At 47.1% G+C, this 17,848-nt stretch overlaps 1 protein-coding gene across 1 annotated transcript in view; it reads left to right on the forward strand.

Annotated features, from left to right (window-relative positions):
• LOC111156399 (acetyl-CoA carboxylase beta) overlaps positions 1-17,848 on the forward strand; it is a 98,494-nt gene that overhangs the window by 16,540 nt on the left and 64,106 nt on the right. Inside the window, exons 2-11 of the mRNA XM_022517258.1 lie at positions 3,093-3,225; positions 6,023-6,161; positions 8,230-8,339; positions 8,571-8,652; positions 9,890-9,988; positions 11,237-11,346; positions 11,452-11,562; positions 14,315-14,524; positions 14,802-14,972; positions 16,465-16,626. Coding sequence (XP_022372966.1) covers positions 3,093-3,225; positions 6,023-6,161; positions 8,230-8,339; positions 8,571-8,652; positions 9,890-9,988; positions 11,237-11,346; positions 11,452-11,562; positions 14,315-14,524; positions 14,802-14,972; positions 16,465-16,626 — 1,327 coding nt within the window. The remainder of the gene's footprint in view (positions 1-3,092; positions 3,226-6,022; positions 6,162-8,229; positions 8,340-8,570; positions 8,653-9,889; positions 9,989-11,236; positions 11,347-11,451; positions 11,563-14,314; positions 14,525-14,801; positions 14,973-16,464; positions 16,627-17,848) is intronic.

The raw sequence follows: 17,848 nt of genomic DNA on the forward strand, positions 1-17,848 counted from the left end.
TCCTTCCCCTACCACCCCTTCCCCAGCTCCTGGCCATTTGAGAATTGGACCACTGAAGGAAGAAGACTCTAGTGTACTTGGGGTTCCCCGGTATATAGCAGCCCCCCCCCCGCCCCGATCTTGAGCATCGAGCTCAGCATCCACTGGCCCCATCTCAGTACCTTCTGTCAGCCCTTTAGTTTTTGCTCTTGGTCATGAGGAAGTGACTGAGTTCTGAGTACTGTTTCTAGTATGGAGAGGAGATCCCAAACAAACAGAGGAACACAAGAGACTTGGAAGAAACAGAAACCATGCCAGGAGAAGAGAACTTGAAAAAGCAGCCATTAATACCCTCATTCAAGCCAGGGAGGGGGTTGTACAGTTAGGAACAGGTTTCACAACAAGGAGACTTTGCTACCCAGTAACAAGCTCTTGGGTATTAAAAAACACAGCACCAGGTTAGGAGAGAAGGCTGAAGGAATTAGCCCAAAAAGCGAAAGACAAGGGATAGGAAATAGGAGAGGGGGAAAAAGACAGAAATTTGCAGACCAGTTTAAGAATTTCAACATCCAGGGGTGCCTGGGTGGCTCAGTGGGTTATGCCTCTGCCTTCGGCTCAGGTCATGATCTCAGGGTCCTGGGATCGAGCCCCACATTGGGCTCTCTGCTCAGCAGGGAGCCTGCTTCCCCCACCCCCTCTCTGTCTTCTGCTCTGCCTACTTGTGATCTCTCTCTCACTGTCAAATAAATAAATAAAATCTTAAAAAAAAGAATTTCAACATCCAAATAATAAGGCTTCTGGAAAGAATAGAGGAAAGTGAGGCAGAAAAATCATTTGAAATACTTGAAGACAAATCCCAGGATATGAGTTTCCACATTGAAGGAGTCTGAAGATTCATAGCCCCGCTAGATGGAAGGAGGCACATACCTGAGCACATCCCTGGGAAACTGTTGACTATGGAAGACAGAGACAAGATCCTATAAGCTTCTGGATACGGAAAAACAGGTCACTTGTGAAGAATCAAGATATCAGAACAGCTCTGGTTCTAGCCAGACACATTGGAAGCCATGACACCATGGCACAAGGCTTCCAAAACTCTGAAGGAAAAGGTTTTCCATTATAGAATTCCATACATAGCCAAATGATAGGGTCAAACATGAGATCAGAAGAAAGACAGTTTGAGAACTTGCAAGACTATGAATCATGTACTACCCCATCCCTCACTCCCAAACATCTTTTCTTAGAAAGCTACTGAAGGATGCCTTCCACTGAAACAAGATAAGAAACCAAAGAAGAGCAATACATGGGAGATGGGAAACAGAGATCCAATGTAGAATCAAAGGGAATCTCCAAGGTGATAGTGATGAGGTAGCCCAGGGCAGCCAAAAGCAGGGTATGCATGTTGAGGGTACCATCATCAGGGGCTGTCCCATTGTACCATCTTTTCAACCAAATAGAACTACTGGAGGATATGTCCCTCCAAAACAAGGGAGTTCACCAAAAAAGAGGGAGCCATTTGATCCCCCAAATTAGGGATCAAACCCTGAGGAAAGACAAAAGGAATCCTACGGATATCAACAAAAGGAAGTCTCAGAATGACAGTTGTGTAGGGGTCTGGAGAAGAACCACTCTGGATGACTGTAGAGAGTAGAGGCCTCCAAGAGGGATGTCGCCAATGAAGAATGCTGGAGCTAATCAATTATGTCATGGATATGACATAATGGAGGATATGAGAAGGAATGGATGGCATTAGCAACAGGTACAAGGAGAGCTATGCAAAAACAAACAAACAAACAAACAAAACAACAACAACAACAACCAAAAAAAAAAAAACACCCAAAAACAAACAAACAAAAAAACCCCACTGTCTCCAGGAAAAAAGAAAGGAAGATCTGGTCTTCCCCAGCCCTCATCCATGAATAATCCCAGACTCATGAAATCCCACATATGAAATCTGCCAGGCTGCACTATGCCTGCACTGAGAGATTGGGGGATGGGAAGAAGATGGGATGGCCGAGTAAGAGAACTCCTTCCTTGACTCTCAAGATCAAAGAGCTGTACTTCGTGTTTTTTTTTTTTTTTAAGATTTTTTTATTTAATTATTTGTCAGAGAGAGAGAGGGAGAGAGAGCAAGCACAGGCAGACAGAATGGCAGGCAGAGGCAGAGGGAGAAGCAGGCTCCCTGATGAGCAAGGAGCCCAATGTGGGACTCGATCCCAGGACGCTGGGATCATGACCTGAGCCAAAGGCAGCTGCTTAACCAACTGAGCCACCCAGGCGTCCCTGTACTTCGTGTTTTAAATGATGTCGCACTAGATGGTACATACAATGGTGACATTGCTCAGAACTATGGAGAGGTATCGATGCCAGGAAAGTAAGTGTGTGTGGTTCTGGAGGGAATGGGGCAAGGAGCCACCATTTGGTTGTCATACAGTTTTTAAAAAAGAATTTTCTTTCTTTTTCTCTCTTTCTTTCTTTGAGTGTGTGAGCAGGGAGGCAGGCAGTGGGAGAGGGAGAAAATCTCAAGCAGACTCTCCGCTGAGCATGGACCACAACTCCCCTGACCCAGGGCTCAATCTCATGACCCTGAGATCCTGGCCTGAGCTGAAATCAAGAGTCAGGCATTTAACCAACTGAGCCACCCAGGTCCCCTGGTGGTAACACATTTTTTGGTTTTCAGTTACAAAAATTCTGAGATGCACGTACAGAAAAATGCATGAAGGCAATCAGTACTGTTTAATAAGTCTCAAGTATTGGACTGTGTAGACTTTCTCCCTGATCATAAACCTCCCCTCCCTGTAAGGTTTTTTTTTTCTTGTATTATTTGAGCTCCCGAATTGGGAACAAAGAAAGTAAAAATTATTTTAGGATTAAAGAGCTCAATGTACAGCTTGTGGGGCAGGTCGGGATCGCTCCTGCTTCATTCCTGCGCCGGCCTCTTGAGTCTCCTGGTGAAATGCTTCAAGGTCCCCGGTGAGAACTATAAAGCAATGGGGGCGTCTGATGGGCTCCCACTTCTCTATTGATGTTGTTTGTAGGTTCTGGGCTCCTGACTCTCTCCCCGAGTGGCCCAGGCTTCCTGGCTCATCAGGTCTGTCCTCTTCCCTCTGCAGACCTAGCATGTCTGGACTCCACCTGGTGAAGAGGGGCCGAGAACTGAAGAAGCTGGACCTGCACAGAGACTTTACCGTGGCCTCCCCGGCTGAGTTTGTCACACGCTTTGGGGGGAACCGGGTCATTGAGAAGGTAGAGATGGGGTCCTGGCAGTCGGAGTGGGTTGGGGCCCCTCTTCCCAGCTGGAAGGGAGAGCACTGCTTCAGGCTCATGGTCACGCTACAGAGAAAGGGCCAGGCCACTCCTCTGTGAGGACAAGTGCTCACAGAGGAGTGGCCAAGTGCTACGTGCTGGAATTCATCACCTTTCACCCTCCCAACAGCTGGAAGCAACAGGTGCATGACACCCATCTCACGGGAGAGGAGATTGAGGTCTACAGAGACCCCGAGGTGCCTTCGTGCAAGGGACTGCTTTCTAGGTTATCGGGGGCAGCCATAAAACCCAGCTCTGCCCTTCTGAGGTGTGGAACTCCTTCCAGGAGAGAAAGCCCATATGTTAAAATAATAGTGATGAAGGGAAACAGCCAATATTTGCCATATTTTATAAAGGCTTTTCACTTTGTTTCCTGTTCCGTGGGGTTAAGACTCTGGGCCACAGACTGATTATTCCCAGCGTATTCGTACAGGAGCCAAGATGAGAGATTTGACATTGGTTGTCCAAAGTCATGTAGCTAGTTAGTGCTGGAGTCGGGATTTGAACCTAGGTCTGTTTGACGAGAAGACCTTGTTCTTTTCCACTTTACTTGAACGTGTAGTGGTAGTGATTTTAATAACAGCAGCAGCTACGATTTTTTGAGGGCCTACTTGGCCCGGCATCCTGTGAAGTGCTTTACGTATCATATCTCATTTTACCCTCCCCACCGTCCTGCTGGTCGATATGATTTTACAGAAGAGGAAACTGAGGCTCAGGGAAGGGAGCTGGCTTGCCCGGTCTTACAGCTGGTCAGTGGCAGAGCTGGCATTTGAACTCCGGTTGTCAAGAGTCCAGAGTCCACGTCCATAAACCCAGAGTCCTGGCTCCCAAACCTGGCCACTGCCTGGTTGCCGACTGGGAATACTGACTCCTCCACCCAACCCCAGACCCTCGGAGTTAGAATCTCCTGGGTGGGGATCCAGAGGCTGCACTTTTTGCCACACTCACCAGGGGACTGTTGCAGCCAGCCTGACTGGTGGCTGGCATCTGGTCCTGGGGAGCCGAGAGGCTGGGTGGCCGCTGAAGGCTGCAGCCCAGAGCGGCTGCACTTTGTGATTTTGGAGTGACCGTGGCTTGCCCTTTCTCCTAGACTCCTTGTGGGAACGCTGGAGCTGTGGGATTAGAACAGCAAGCCAGCCTGCAGTGGCCTTCTCCCCTGGGGGCTCCCAGAATGTGCTAGAAAAAATGGGGCCCAGGGAAACTGGCTGTCCTGGGGTCACCCAGAGCCCTTCCTTCTTGACCAAGCTTTGCTTTGGTAATAAGGTTAAGAAAACCAAAGCCATGCTGTTCCATCATTGCTCTCCGGGAGGTATTTCTGGAAGGAGAGAACACTGAATCTGAGCCCACAGCTCTGGGCTGCATCTGCTGTGGCCACTCACAGGATATGACACATGGGCTCAGTTTCCCCTTCTGCAAACACATTCCCACTCTCTAATGAGAATTGTCCTTCAGAGCTGTTATGAAAATTAGTCAGAAATAGGAGGGGCCTTAAAATTACGTTCTTGCAGTGGAAGTCAAAGCTTTGAAGCCATATGCCTATTTTTTTAAAATAGGAACGCTAGAGCTTGGTTTTATTTCTTATAGACCGAGCCAGGAAGTTGACCAGTCTGAGCTCCTTACATGGAGATGAAGCTCAGACAGGGAAGGGGTCTGCCTAATGCCACACAGGAAGGTCATGGCTCATTAAGAATTGAAACCAGGACCTTTTCTGTTGCTCTCAGTTGCTGAGGACAGGCAGCATCACTGCCTTTCCTCTCCACCAAGTCCAGGGCCTTTAATCTCCAGAATGCAGAGGTAGCCACGGGATTGGGGCAGTTCAGAACACAGGTCCGACTGTGTGGGGCTCAGAAATCACATCTCTGCCACTTACTCGCTGTGTGATCTTGGGTAAGTGCCTGAACTCCTTGAGTTTTAATATCTTTAACCCCAAATAAATATAAGAATACAACCACTTTCAAGGGCTGATGTGAGGGTGAAGTGAAATATATGGTGAGATATATTGTACTGTAGTTTGGTACATACTAGGCCTTCAAAAATGTTAAGTGCCAACATTCGATGGTGCCAACCAAGGAATCAAAATCTTTCATTCATCCCATCCTGTCCATCCTATCCATCCATCTGTCCACCCATCCATCCATTCCTCTGTCTTCCAGCCATCCCAACCATCTTTCTATCCATCCACCCACCTATCCATTCATCCATCCTTCTGTCCATCCACCCATCCATCCATCCACCCACCTGTCTGTCCATCCATCCAACCCACCCACCCATCTGTCCATCCATCTATCCATCCACCCACCCACTCATCCATCTGTCTGTCCGTCCATCCATCTATCCACCCAGCCACCCATCTGTCCACCTGTCCGTCCATCCATCCATCCATCCATCCATCCATCCATCCATCCATCCATCATCCATCTATCCATCCATCCAATCCTCTGCCTGACCATTCATCCATCCATCCACCGACCTACCCATCCATCTGTCCACTCACCCATCTGTCCATCCATCCACCCACCCCTCCAACCATCCATTCGATTCTCCACCTGACCATCCACCCACCCACCCACCATCTGATCGTTCTGTATTCGTGCAGCTAGCAGATTTTGAGCACCTCTCTGCCAGGCTGTGTGCTGTAAAGTAGCTCTGGAGCTGTGACATGGAGCCCAGGGTAGCATGCAGCTCCCAGCACAGGTAGATGTGCAGCTCTGGCCCCTTCCTCATTTCCCCTGTGCAGGTGCTCATCGCCAACAATGGCATTGCCGCCGTGAAGTGCATGCGCTCCATCCGCAGGTGGGCCTATGAGATGTTCCGGAACGAGCGGGCCATCCGGTTTGTAGTCATGGTGACCCCAGAGGACCTGAAGGCCAATGCAGGTACCAGGGCCTTGGCTCCTTCCCCTCCTGCCACCCCCTGTTCTTACCTGCCCTCACCTCTTCCATTATACCCAGGCAAGTCCACCCTGGGCCCCAGAGTCCCACGGTACCTCTCCTGAGCTCGCATTTATTTGCTTTTTCTTCCTTATTTAACTAAAAATGCAAATGGCTACTATACAAAGTGGAGATCCCATCTTGGGGAAATGTCCATGTTACAGCAGATTGGCCCCTCTTCCTCCAGGTGTTTTTCCCCACAGATGTCTGTATTGTACTTCAATCATGCATTCTTCTGTTCATTTGTTTTCTCTGTCTGTTAGCACAGATCATTCTGTAAATAACTGTTGGACAATTTGTTTTTTTCCCGTGAACCATCGCATCCCTTTACAGACCTTTATCCACACAGTAGTCAAAATGATTTCTTAAAAACACAGCTCAGGTCCTGTTAGCAGCTCTAAATGCTTAAGAGGCTGCCATGCTGTGCCCCAGTCCCTCCCAGAGCCTGGGCCCTGGCCTTGCCCAGAAGCAGTCTCCTTTTAACTCAGAGGACAGATTTGATTATCAACCCTATTTTATAGATGAGGCATAAGGACAGAAATCATTCACCCAATGTCATACAGCCAGTATGTGGCAAAGGCAGGATTGGAACCCTGGGCTGCCTTACCCTGTGGGGGCTCTCATCATGCTCAGACTCAAATTCCAGGTCCTCAGGCCAGTTAAGGTGCCCTGCCGGCCTCTTGGCCCCATCCAGTGTCTCTGCTGTTCAACCCTGGGTTCCAGCCATGCTGGCCTCTTTGGTTCCTGGGCCAGTGGAGCTCTTTCCTGTCCCAGAAACTTGGAACATGCTGGATCTTCTGCTGACAATGCTTTTCCCCAAAGCTCCTGGCACAGCAGGCCTCCACCCCTCCCTGTCCCAGCCTTCCGGTCGTGTCCTCCTGTGTGGCTTTCCCAGAGGGCCCTGGCATTGACCCCAGCCTGGTGTTACTCTGTTTTCTTGTTTCTCTTCTCTGACAGTAGAGAAAAACTCAGGGACGAGAGGGAGCTCATCTGACTTCTCACTCTGTCACCTCTGGGACCTCCCCTGTGGCTGACACTTTTGTGTTCCATAAACATTGGAGGCAGGCAGCCTGGGAGGAAATGCCACTCTTGGTTCTCTTTCAGGATCCACACATAGAGTTCTACCCTGTTCCTTCTCAGGATCCCAGAAAATTCGATAGTACAGAGTGACTAAGCCTTGCCTTGGGCACAAGTCTAGTGTGTCACACTTTAAAACACTGTCCGGTGGACATCCTCTTATCACTCTTGAGCTTCATCGATGAGTAGGATTTTTTTTAGCACATATTTCTTCCGAGAAGTAGAATTTCTGGCGTAAAGGGCATGAGTATTTTAAATCAAAACATTGTATTGTATTCAGCCTTATAAAGGAAGGAAGTCCTATCACATGGTACAGCATGGAAGGACCTGGAAGACACTATGCTAAGTGCAAGAAACCAGTCATAAAAAGACAAGTATTCTAGGATTCCCCATAGATGAGGTCCTAGAGTCGTGAACATCATAGAGACAGAAAGATGGTGCTGGCCAGGGGCTGCAGGAGGGGGAAAAGGGCAGGTGTTGTTTCATGGGTTGAATTTCAGATTTGCAAAAGAAAAAAGTTCTGGAGATCTGTTTTACAACAGTGTGAATGTACTAAATGCTATTGAACTGTACGCTCAAAAAATGAGTTAGGTGGTAAATTTTATGTGGTATGTTTTTCACTGTGATTAAAAACACTGTTGTTTAATAGCAAAACAGTATTAAGAGAAACTGGAAATAGGAATTAATCGAACACCCCACCTCTCATCCCAGCCATTCTGAAGCTTCCTTCCTTCTTTCTTTGTTCCCTCCCAGGCCTTGTCCTGATGCCTCTGTGTTTTCCCATAGTGGAAGTCATGTTCAGTTGTCTTCAAATGATCATCCACACTTGTCGCTTGTGGCCACAGAATCTTTTCCATTACCCTTCCAATGGCCGTAGGTTGTCATGCAGTAAACTTCAGCCTCTCAGTTTTTCTCTCCTTTTCTCATCTAATTCCAGAGTATATCAAGATGGCAGATCAGTATGTCCCTGTCCCAGGTGGGCCCAACAACAACAATTATGCCAACGTGGAGTTGGTTGTGGACATTGCCAAGAGGATCCCCGTGCAGGTTTAAGTCGGATGCGTGCCCCAGTCTGCCCGCAGTGGGAGGTTGGGTGATGCCCTGAGCTCTGGAGCAGCTCATTCCTGCCTTTCGGGAGGGACAGAGGCTCCAGGTCCTCCAAGACTCTGAAATCCAGGGCTGTTGTGACGCCACGAAAAGCCTTCCATGTGTGACGGGGTTGGGAGGGGGGGCTCTCCTCAAAGGAAGATCTTCACTCATGCCTCTCTGTGTTTACAGGCGGTGTGGGCTGGCTGGGGCCATGCTTCCGAAAGCCCCAAACTGCCGGAGCTCCTGTGCAAGCATGAGATTGCTTTCTTAGGTACAATGTGTCTCTGTTCAATAGAGGGGAATCGGGGCATTGATGGGACATTCTGCCGGGTTGTGTCCTCTTTCCAGTGTAGCCCTGCAAGGTGGGAATCAGTTTGATATTCCCAACTCACCTTTTCATGGTCAGGAGCACGCCGGTGCAGGGTAGGAGGGAAGGTTGGCCAACCCAGGGACATAGGAGCCATTGCCACGGGTCCCACAGGAGAATGACGCTGGAACAAGCAGGACCCTCTGCTCATGCCCCTGCCAGTACCGAGATACCAGCTATGTTCAGATTTCTGACCGGGTTTGGAAGTCACATTTCTGATAAGCTCACGACTTTCTTGGGCTAGTCTCAGGGCTTTGGAATGCCCTAGGATTCCAAATTTAGGGACCAAGTCTATGACTTATGAGGGAAAATGATGCTTATTGCCGATGGGGTCTGTTTTAGGATTTGCATGTATAAACTTTGTGTGTGCTGTCATGCTGACATCTTTGCATGGTTTAGGGGAATCATTTACCCTCCACAATAAATCCCTCTTGCCACTCCTTCCTTCATGCTGGGCCTCCAATACACACCGTATTTGAAACAACTCAGTATGAATCAACACCTGCTATCCCAAGGGTCTGCCCAGTAACTTATGCTTGCTGATGTTTTCTCTGTCTGTAGTCTTTGACTGGCTGTTACATGGGGCCCTTGTTACCCCTTAGCTCCTCTGGAGCTTGGTGATCCAGACCACAGGCCAAGTCCAGCCCGCTGCCTGCTTTTGTAAATGAAGTTTTACTGAAACACAGCCTGGCTCACACATTTATGTCCTGCCTGTGGCTGCTTTGGCCCAACACTGGCAAAGCTGGGTATTTGTGACAGAGACAAGCAGACCCACAGAGCTGAAAATAGGTCCGATCTGGCTCATTATAGGAGAAGTTTGCTAACCCAGGGTCTAGTTTTTTGAGGTGCTAGCTTGCCCTTTGGTCTAGCTTGTTACCTTCTTCCTAAGAAGTGAATTCTGTGGGGGCCACGTAGCTTCGGTTATAACTCCGACAAGGTTTACAATCCACATAAAAACAGCAGACTCCTTCCACATCTGATGAAGGAGCAGATACCAGATTTTTCCCTTCCCCAACTTGTTGTTCACTTGCTGGAGAGCTAGGACCTGAGCACTTTTCTTTGCGCATTTGGCTGGCACTTGACTGCAAGTGGCTTGTGACTAACTCTATTCTGCCTTCCCCCTTTGTCCCTGATTCCTCAGGCCCTCCAAGTGAGGCCATGTGGGCTTTGGGAGATAAGATCGCCTCCACCATTGTGGCCCAGACACTGCAGATCCCAACATTGCCCTGGAGCGGAAGCGGTGAGTGGCCTGAGCTTCACTTTGCGGGGGTATCTCTTCCACCCAGTCTGAGCAGAGGGGGTGACAGGTGTATGCATTTTTTGTTCTTTCATTAAAAAATTATAAAATTATTATTATTTTAAATTTTAAAATTATTAAAGCGGTAGTATAGTTTCATTGTAGATAGCTTAGAAAACACAGAATTCCAAAAAAAAAAAGAAAATGAAATAGAAATCATCCATAATCCTATGGCCTGGTGTTGAACATTTGTTATATTCTAGGTGCTTTACCTTTTCAGTCTTTTTTTCCTAGGCGCATCCTTTAAAAATCCAGAGATCTTATATTTACTATCATTTGTGACTTATTTTTTCTCACTAACCCTTCTATGTCAATAAATACACTTTAGAACATTTTAAATGTCCGCATAGGATTTTATCAAATAGAGATATTGTAATTTATTTAACAGTCCTCTATGGTTAGATGTTTAGGTTGTTTCCAGGCTGTTTTACTCTAATTTTTAAAAAATACTAGAAGTAGGGGTACCTGGGTGGCTTAGTTGATTAAGTATCTGACTTTGGCATGGGTCATGATCTCAGGGTCCTGGGATTGAGCCCCTCCTTGGGCTCTATGTTCAGAGGGGAGTCTGCTTCTCCTTCTCCCTCTGCCCCCCACCCTCCCATGCTTGCTCTCTCTCTCTTTCTCAGATAAATAAATAAGATCTTTCAAAAAAAATACTAAAAGTAATAGAGTCTTGATAGTCTATTAGCTATATCTCTATGTATTTTTTAATCATTTCCTTAGGATAAATTCTGAAAAGTGGAATTTCTAGGATAAATTGAAAACAGGAAAAAGTCTTGGGCGTTTCCTATCCAATTTGATTTTTTTCATCCAAAGATGAAATTTTAAATTCAGAATGGAAAGTTTATTTGTTTTAAATCTTCACAGGGTTTTAGAAAACGGTGATTTACATATAGATGACACCAGTGGGTAGAATTGGAATTTTTTTGAGTTCAGGTTGATGTGGTTGTTTGTGGTAGGCTCAGTCTGAATTTCTTAAGTTTGATTTCCCATTCAAGGTTGAGTTAGCCCTAAAGAAAATTAAAAGCCATTGTGGGATAATTAAAAGACCATGTCTGTATATGGTTGGTCCAGCGCCCAGGTCTAGAGAGGCTTTGGTGAGGGATGGCCCTATGGTTTCTGTGTTGTGTATCTCTGCCATCCTTGGGAGGATTCAGCTTTTTTTTTTTTTTTTTTTTTGTGGTTCTCTAGGTCTGATGGTGGAATGGGCAGAAGGTGATCTGCAGCAGGGGAAAAGAATCACTGTCCCAGAAGATGTTTACAACCAGGGTTGTGTGAAAGATATAGATGAGGGCTTAGAGGTAAATACAAGGTTTGGGGGGCCAAGATGCTGGAACATTATCATTGTCCCAGTAGCTTGGAAACTGCCCACCTTCTAAAGAGGTCTGTTTGTCCTTCACCCCCAGGTGGCAGGAAAAATTGGTTTTCCCTTGATGATCAAAGCATCTGAAGGCGGCGGAGGGAAAGGAATCCGGAAGGCAGAGAGTGCCGAGGACTTCCCAGTCCTTTTCAGACAAGTGAGCTCTTCTTTCGGAGCACTTTTCCATATATCTTTGGGGAACTGTGTGTGTTTAGTTGTTGACCACCAGATGATTTTCATTAGCATTACTGTGTCGGAAACAAGGAAGACACTTTCAGGAACTGGAATATTGCTGGGCTGTGGGCTGAAGCAAATGTGTATGTTTTCTCCCAGAAGTCCCTGGTTTGGGTTGATCCGTACCCATTTCCTTGGATGTTCTATCCTGTGAATGCATGTGACTTTAAATGATTTCAGAGATACAGGGCTAGAGTATCTATCTGTTTGTGACTATATTTATGTCTGTTGGAAGAGGGGACATTTTGTCAATTTTAGTAGCCTTGGTATTTTTAACATCTCTAGGTGATTGACTTTTGTTCTAGGAATGAACCGTGTATTTACTGACTTGTAGCTGGCTTTTCACTTTTAAGACTTTATACCTGTTTTAGTTGCCCATTGGTAATGTTTTTTAAAAAAGGTAGGCTAACGATCTTCCCATTCTTAATGCAACTATTTTAGAATTTCTAGGCTTTCTTCTAGACTCTGTTCACATGTGTGTTTTAAAGAGCTGCATTCGTTTTCCATGGTGTTTTGTTCTATGTTTCAAAAAAATTCTAAACTGGAGATCACAGACAGGTGTTCCATGTTGTTCCAGTCTTTACAATTATTTTGATGATTGTGTAACATCCCTATGTGTCTGTAGTCTTCCTTATCAAGGAAGATCACATTTTTTTGTGAAATGTTATGCTTGTTTCCATTTCTGTTGTTATGAGTAAGGCTACTATAATTCAATATGTTTCATAATAATATATAATATTTATAATACATATTATACAATATGTATTATATTGTATATTGTATATTATAATGCGTTATACAATAACATGGAACATAAATAATGCTTTTTCTTTTTCCTCCTGAATTGTTTTCTTGGGTAAAAACTCTGTGCCAAGGACTTAGTTAAATAACATGCATGTGCACTTACAAAAACATGTCAATAAATTGCTTTCTAAAAAGGTTTGCCAGTTAAACAGATGTGGGCAGTATATGAGTGTTCTATAAAGTTGTGGTTTCTCTATCACGTGTCTCCCCTGGGCTGGATAGGTTTCTGGGGTACTTTGCGAGAAGACGTTCTGTTTACTTGAAAGTTGCAGAAGTAGCATGCAGTCTCCATCTCCCCTTGGTTTCCCATTGTTCACGTCTTTGTTAGCTCTGCCATGTTTGTCACAACCAACAGATTAACAGAGATACATTTCTATTAAGTTAACTCCAGACTGGACTCAGATCTCACCAGTTTCCCCCACTAATCTCTTATTTCTGTGTCAGGATCCAGTCCTGGATCCTCTATTACATTTAGGGGTCATGTAGGTTTTAAATCTTTTTCCCCCCTCCTTTCTTTAAAGTAGATATTACTTTTTAGGGCCATTTTCAATTCACAGCAAAAGAGAGTGGAAAATACAGGAGGCCCGTATACTCACTGCCCCCACACGCGCACGAGCATGTTTCTTTTGATTACGTGAGCGCAGTATGAAAATGTTCTTACACGAACGTTCAAACACTTTAGGGATAGGTTAAGCATAAAAAAGGAACATTCTCTTTTCACCACCACCTCTGAACTCCTCCCCCTTCCCAGATGTAACCAATTTTTTAAAGAAGTTTTTAAAAGATTAGCAGTTTAGTTTTAAGATTTTTAAGATTAGCAGATTAGTTTTTAAAAGCTGAGCAGAGAGCCTGATGCGGGGCTTGATCCCAGGACTCTGAGATCATGACCTAGGCCAAAGGCAGAGGCTTAACCCACTGAGCCACCCAGATGCCTCCAGATTTTTAATATTCTTTAGAGTAGTCCCTACACCCCATGTGGGGCTTGAACTTACAACCCCGAGATCAAGAGTCGCATGCTGTGCCGACTGAGCCAACCAGGCACCTCTGTGTCTACTTTTATGTAGACATTCATAACAGCTCTATTTTATTATTTTTCATATAAGCGGGGCCATCCCATATATTACTACAGCCTGCTTTTTATTTTTATTTTTATTCACTTATTTATTTGACAGAGAGACAGAGTGAGAGCAAGAACTCAGGCAGGGGGAGTGGAAGAGGGAGAAGCAGGCTTCCCACCCTGGGATCCTGAGCCGAAGGCAGACGCTTAATGACTGAGCCACCCAGGCACCCCTACAGCTTACTTTTTTTAAAAGAAATTCTTAGCAATCATCCCATTTGAACACTTTTTTTTTTACATCATCATTAAGAATTTCTGGACAATTGCCCTTTAGCCATCCAAAGGAAGATGTAAGTCTGAAACGTGGATTCCACCATGGACAGCTGGCCAAGAGAGTACTGTTTAAGAAGGAGGAAAAGAGACCTGCTGGGTGGCATGTTTTGGTCCCATTTTTATTCACAAAACATTCTGTGTGTTGTGTGTGTTCCTGAATGTGCAGCAGAAACCAGTATGTACCCAGCTCCTACCGGCACATTAACTTAACCAATTAACTCTTAACGACATTGAACTCTTACCCAGCATGCTCCCAAATCCTAAGAGCACATTATCTCTAGGAGATGGGATTGTGGGGAAATTCCGCCTGCCACATGGTGTATTTTGACAGTGTCGGACTTCAAACGAGGAGAACGGCATGTCTGCGAGAGAAGCGAAACAAAGCTAAACAATCAGCAAAATCATGGACATATTTTCAGAGGGCTTCCCATTCCAGCCCTGGTCTCCCAGGGTAAAGTGAACCACTCTGCTGTCCCCCCAGGTGCAGACTGAGATCCCTGGCTCCCCCATCTTCCTCATGAAGCTGGCTGAGCATGCCCGACATCTGGAGGTCCAGATCCTTGCTGACCAGTATGGGAACGCCGTGTCCCTGTTTGGGCGTGACTGCTCCATCCAGCGGCGGCATCAGAAGATCATTGAGGAGGCACCAGCCACCATCGCCATACCGGCTGTGTTCGAGTTCATGGAGCAGGTGGGCTCTGCAGGGCTCGGGTCGGAGAAGGGGTGGGGGTAGCCGCAGGGAGAGACTGTCTCTGCCCAGCCAGCAAGAGTGCCCTATAGTCCGTCTTGCTAACATGGGGTGGGTGTCCATGAAGACACCCAGGGGCCCTACTAGGGAGTGCGATCTCCGAGGTCCCAAAGGATACCCAGCAGATCCTCAGCATTTGGTGGGGGACCTAGGAAGCTCCCCGTGAAGATGATCCTAGAAAACCACTGGCAGCCGTTCAGGCTCTGTGTCTTCTTTGCAGTGTGCTGTCCGCCTGGCCAAGACTGTGGGCTATGTGAGCGCGGGGACGGTAGAATATCTCTACAGCCAAGATGGCAGTTTCCACTTCTTGGAGCTGAATCCCCGCCTGCAAGTGGAGCACCCCTGCACAGAGATGATCGCAGACGTCAACCTGCCGGCTGCCCAGCTGCAGGCAAGGACCTGGGCTCAGAGCCCCGGGATTTCTTCCAGAGGGGCTGGCATCCCCTGTCCTGCCCTTAGTAGCCCATCCTGCTCCCCTCTTGGCGGGCTGTCCCCGGGGATGTGAGTGTGTTATCGTGTGAGTGGCATCGAGAGCCACACAGCCCGAGAACCTCCCATGGAGTGGTTCATCACCTTTGTCTGGCTGTGTGGCCCTTTGAGACATGGGCAAAAACCTGTTGAATTTTTTCCTGGGAGGGAAATATTTTATACAGTTCTAGGCATTCATGGACCCCCCTGTTCTCCATTCACAGACCCAGAGAAGTATTTCTCAACCTTTTTTCATCCCTGCCCCCATAAGGAGCCTGTTTAGACACTTTTCCCCCCTAATTTCTCCCCTTATAAAATTTTAATATCACAGGTATACTGTATATGCTTTTGCCGAAGACATATCTGGGCCTGATACCTACAAGAGTAGAATCGTTTCATCCCCAGGAGCAGATTTACCCCCTTAAGGGACAGTATTGTCCGTACTGAGTTGGGAACTCCTGCACGAATAGGAACTCCAGTGCTTAAAATGTGTATGTCTCCTTGCTTCCTTTCCTCCCTCCCTCCATCATCGTCTTTATTCTTTTCTATTTTGTCTTTCTTTCTTTCTTTCTTTTTTTTTTTTAGCTTGGGAAATTTTAGAAGGAATTACAAGGATAGTAATTACTACCCATCCCCTGTGCTTCGACCTACTGGTTGTTAACCGCTAGCACATTTGTGTTCTTTCTATTTGTGTGTCTGTGTGATCTTTTCTTTTTTTTTGGCTTAACTTTTTTTTTTTTTTTAAAGATTTTATTTATTCATTTGACAGAGAGAGAGATCACAAGTAGGCAGGGAGGCAGGCAGAGAGAGAGGAGGAAGCAGGCCCTCCGCGGAGCAGAGAGCCCGATGCGGGGCTTGATCCCAGGACCCTGGAATCATGACCCGAGCAGAAGACAGAGGCTTTAACCCACTGAGCCACCCAGGTGCCCCTGATGCCAGCATTTTCTTATCGCGTGATGTGGTTTTATAGAAAGTTGCTGCTTTTCCCAGCGACACTGTTTGCTCCCTGGGGGCAGAGTCAAACCTTCTGTCTTTTTCTTTTCTTTTTTTTTAACGATTTAGTTTATTTGACAGACAGAGCCCAAGCAGGAGGAGTGGTAGGCAGAGGCAGAGGGAGAAGCAGGCTCCCCACTGAGCAAGGAGCCTGACCTGGGGCTCGATCCAGGGATGCTAAGATCATGACCTGAGCTGAAGGCAGACGCTTAACTGGCTGAGCCACCCCGGTGCCCCTTCTTTCTCTTGCTGTGCTTCTCCTGCCACCACGTGGCCCAGTGTCTGCTGGCCCACAGGTGCTCGGGATCCCGGAGATATTTCCTGCACCTCTTCCTCCGTGGCGTCTAGCTATGCATTCAGTGTTTGGGGGCCTGGGTGCTAGTGGGTACTGACCGTCTGTGGGGTGCATTTCTTCGTTTCAGATTGCCATGGGGGTGCCATTGCACCGGCTGAAGGATATCCGGCTTCTGTATGGAGAGTCGCCATGGGGTGTGACGCCCATTTCGTTTGACACTCCTGCCAACCCTCCGCTCGCCCGAGGCCATGTCATCGCGGCCAGAATCACCAGTGAGAACCCTGATGAGGCAAGTTAGGGTGTCCCCCTGCGCCTGCCACCTCCAGGCTCCCAGGGTGGGGCCGACCCTGAACGCTAGCTTTGAATGAGATGCCCAGGTTTCCGGGAGGACAGACAAGGGAACTGTACCGTGGGAAGGCAGTGGCTTCTTGGTAGGAAGGATGTGCCCGGCACAGGGGCAGGTCCCGTCCGGCATCTCGTTGCTCACGTACAGGACAGTGCCACTGCGAGGCATAGTTTTCCCTGTGCTATAGCTTCAGAGGCTGGGGTCTTGCCTTGTGCCTGGGATCTGCTGAGGCTATGACGGAGCCCCAGGGCTGGACCCTCTGGGCCACATCCATCTTTGGGACAAGCAGCCAGCTTTTGAACCCAGGTCCTTGGTTTCCTGCCCCCACCCCTGTCCTCTTTGCTGCACCAGAGATGGAGTCTGGTCCCTTGTAAGGAGTTCCTTTGTGACTTGTTCTTCTCTGTGCCTTCAAAAACCAGCCAGCGGCATCTGTTACACTTGATGTGCTTGTTTGTGGTTGACTGTCACATCAGCTGCATAGACTACCACAACCTCATTGTTTAATGATTACATTCAAGAAACTTGGGATAAGAGAGGTTTGTCTCCCCTGCCCGCCTTTTAATTAAAGAATTGTAAGCTATGGTAGCAGTAACAGCTCGGCATCTTTGGCTGCAAACAATGGACTCTGCTGGGGGACAAGTGAAATGGGAATTCTTTAGGGGGATGATGGCTTGTTTACAGTGCCTGGGAGGGTGGAGGACTCAGAGTGGAGATAGCCCGGGCACCTGCAATTCTCCGTCTCTCAGAACGGATGCCTCCATTACACAGGTCAAGAGCCTTAATTCCAGTGAGAGGGTCCACGTCCACCCACCCTTACCAAAATTATACTCAGGGGCATGGGCCTTCTGCACCACCCCCACATCCCATAAGCAAATTAGATGTGTGTTCGCATCACATTTCTTTACCTGCTGGCATTTTCATAATCCCGGAATTCGAAATCCATCCCCTCTTCTCTTTCATTTAAACTTTTCATGACTGACAATGTCAAGTTTATAAAACCAGAATGAACTTTCACTCAGTTCCATCAGTGAACAGTGTTCCCCTATTGTGCCTGTACCTTCTCCCCTATCCCAACATGATTATTTTCATAGTTTTTTTTTTTAAGATTTTATTTAATTCTTTGAGAGAGAAAGACAGAGATAAGAGAGAGCAGGAGTGGGGAGGA

The sequence above is a fragment of the Enhydra lutris genome, unplaced genomic scaffold (genome assembly GCF_002288905.1).
Source record: "Enhydra lutris kenyoni isolate GAN:26980312 unplaced genomic scaffold, ASM228890v2 scaffoldscaffold46, whole genome shotgun sequence".
NCBI classification, from domain to species: Eukaryota; Metazoa; Chordata; class Mammalia; order Carnivora; family Mustelidae; genus Enhydra; species Enhydra lutris.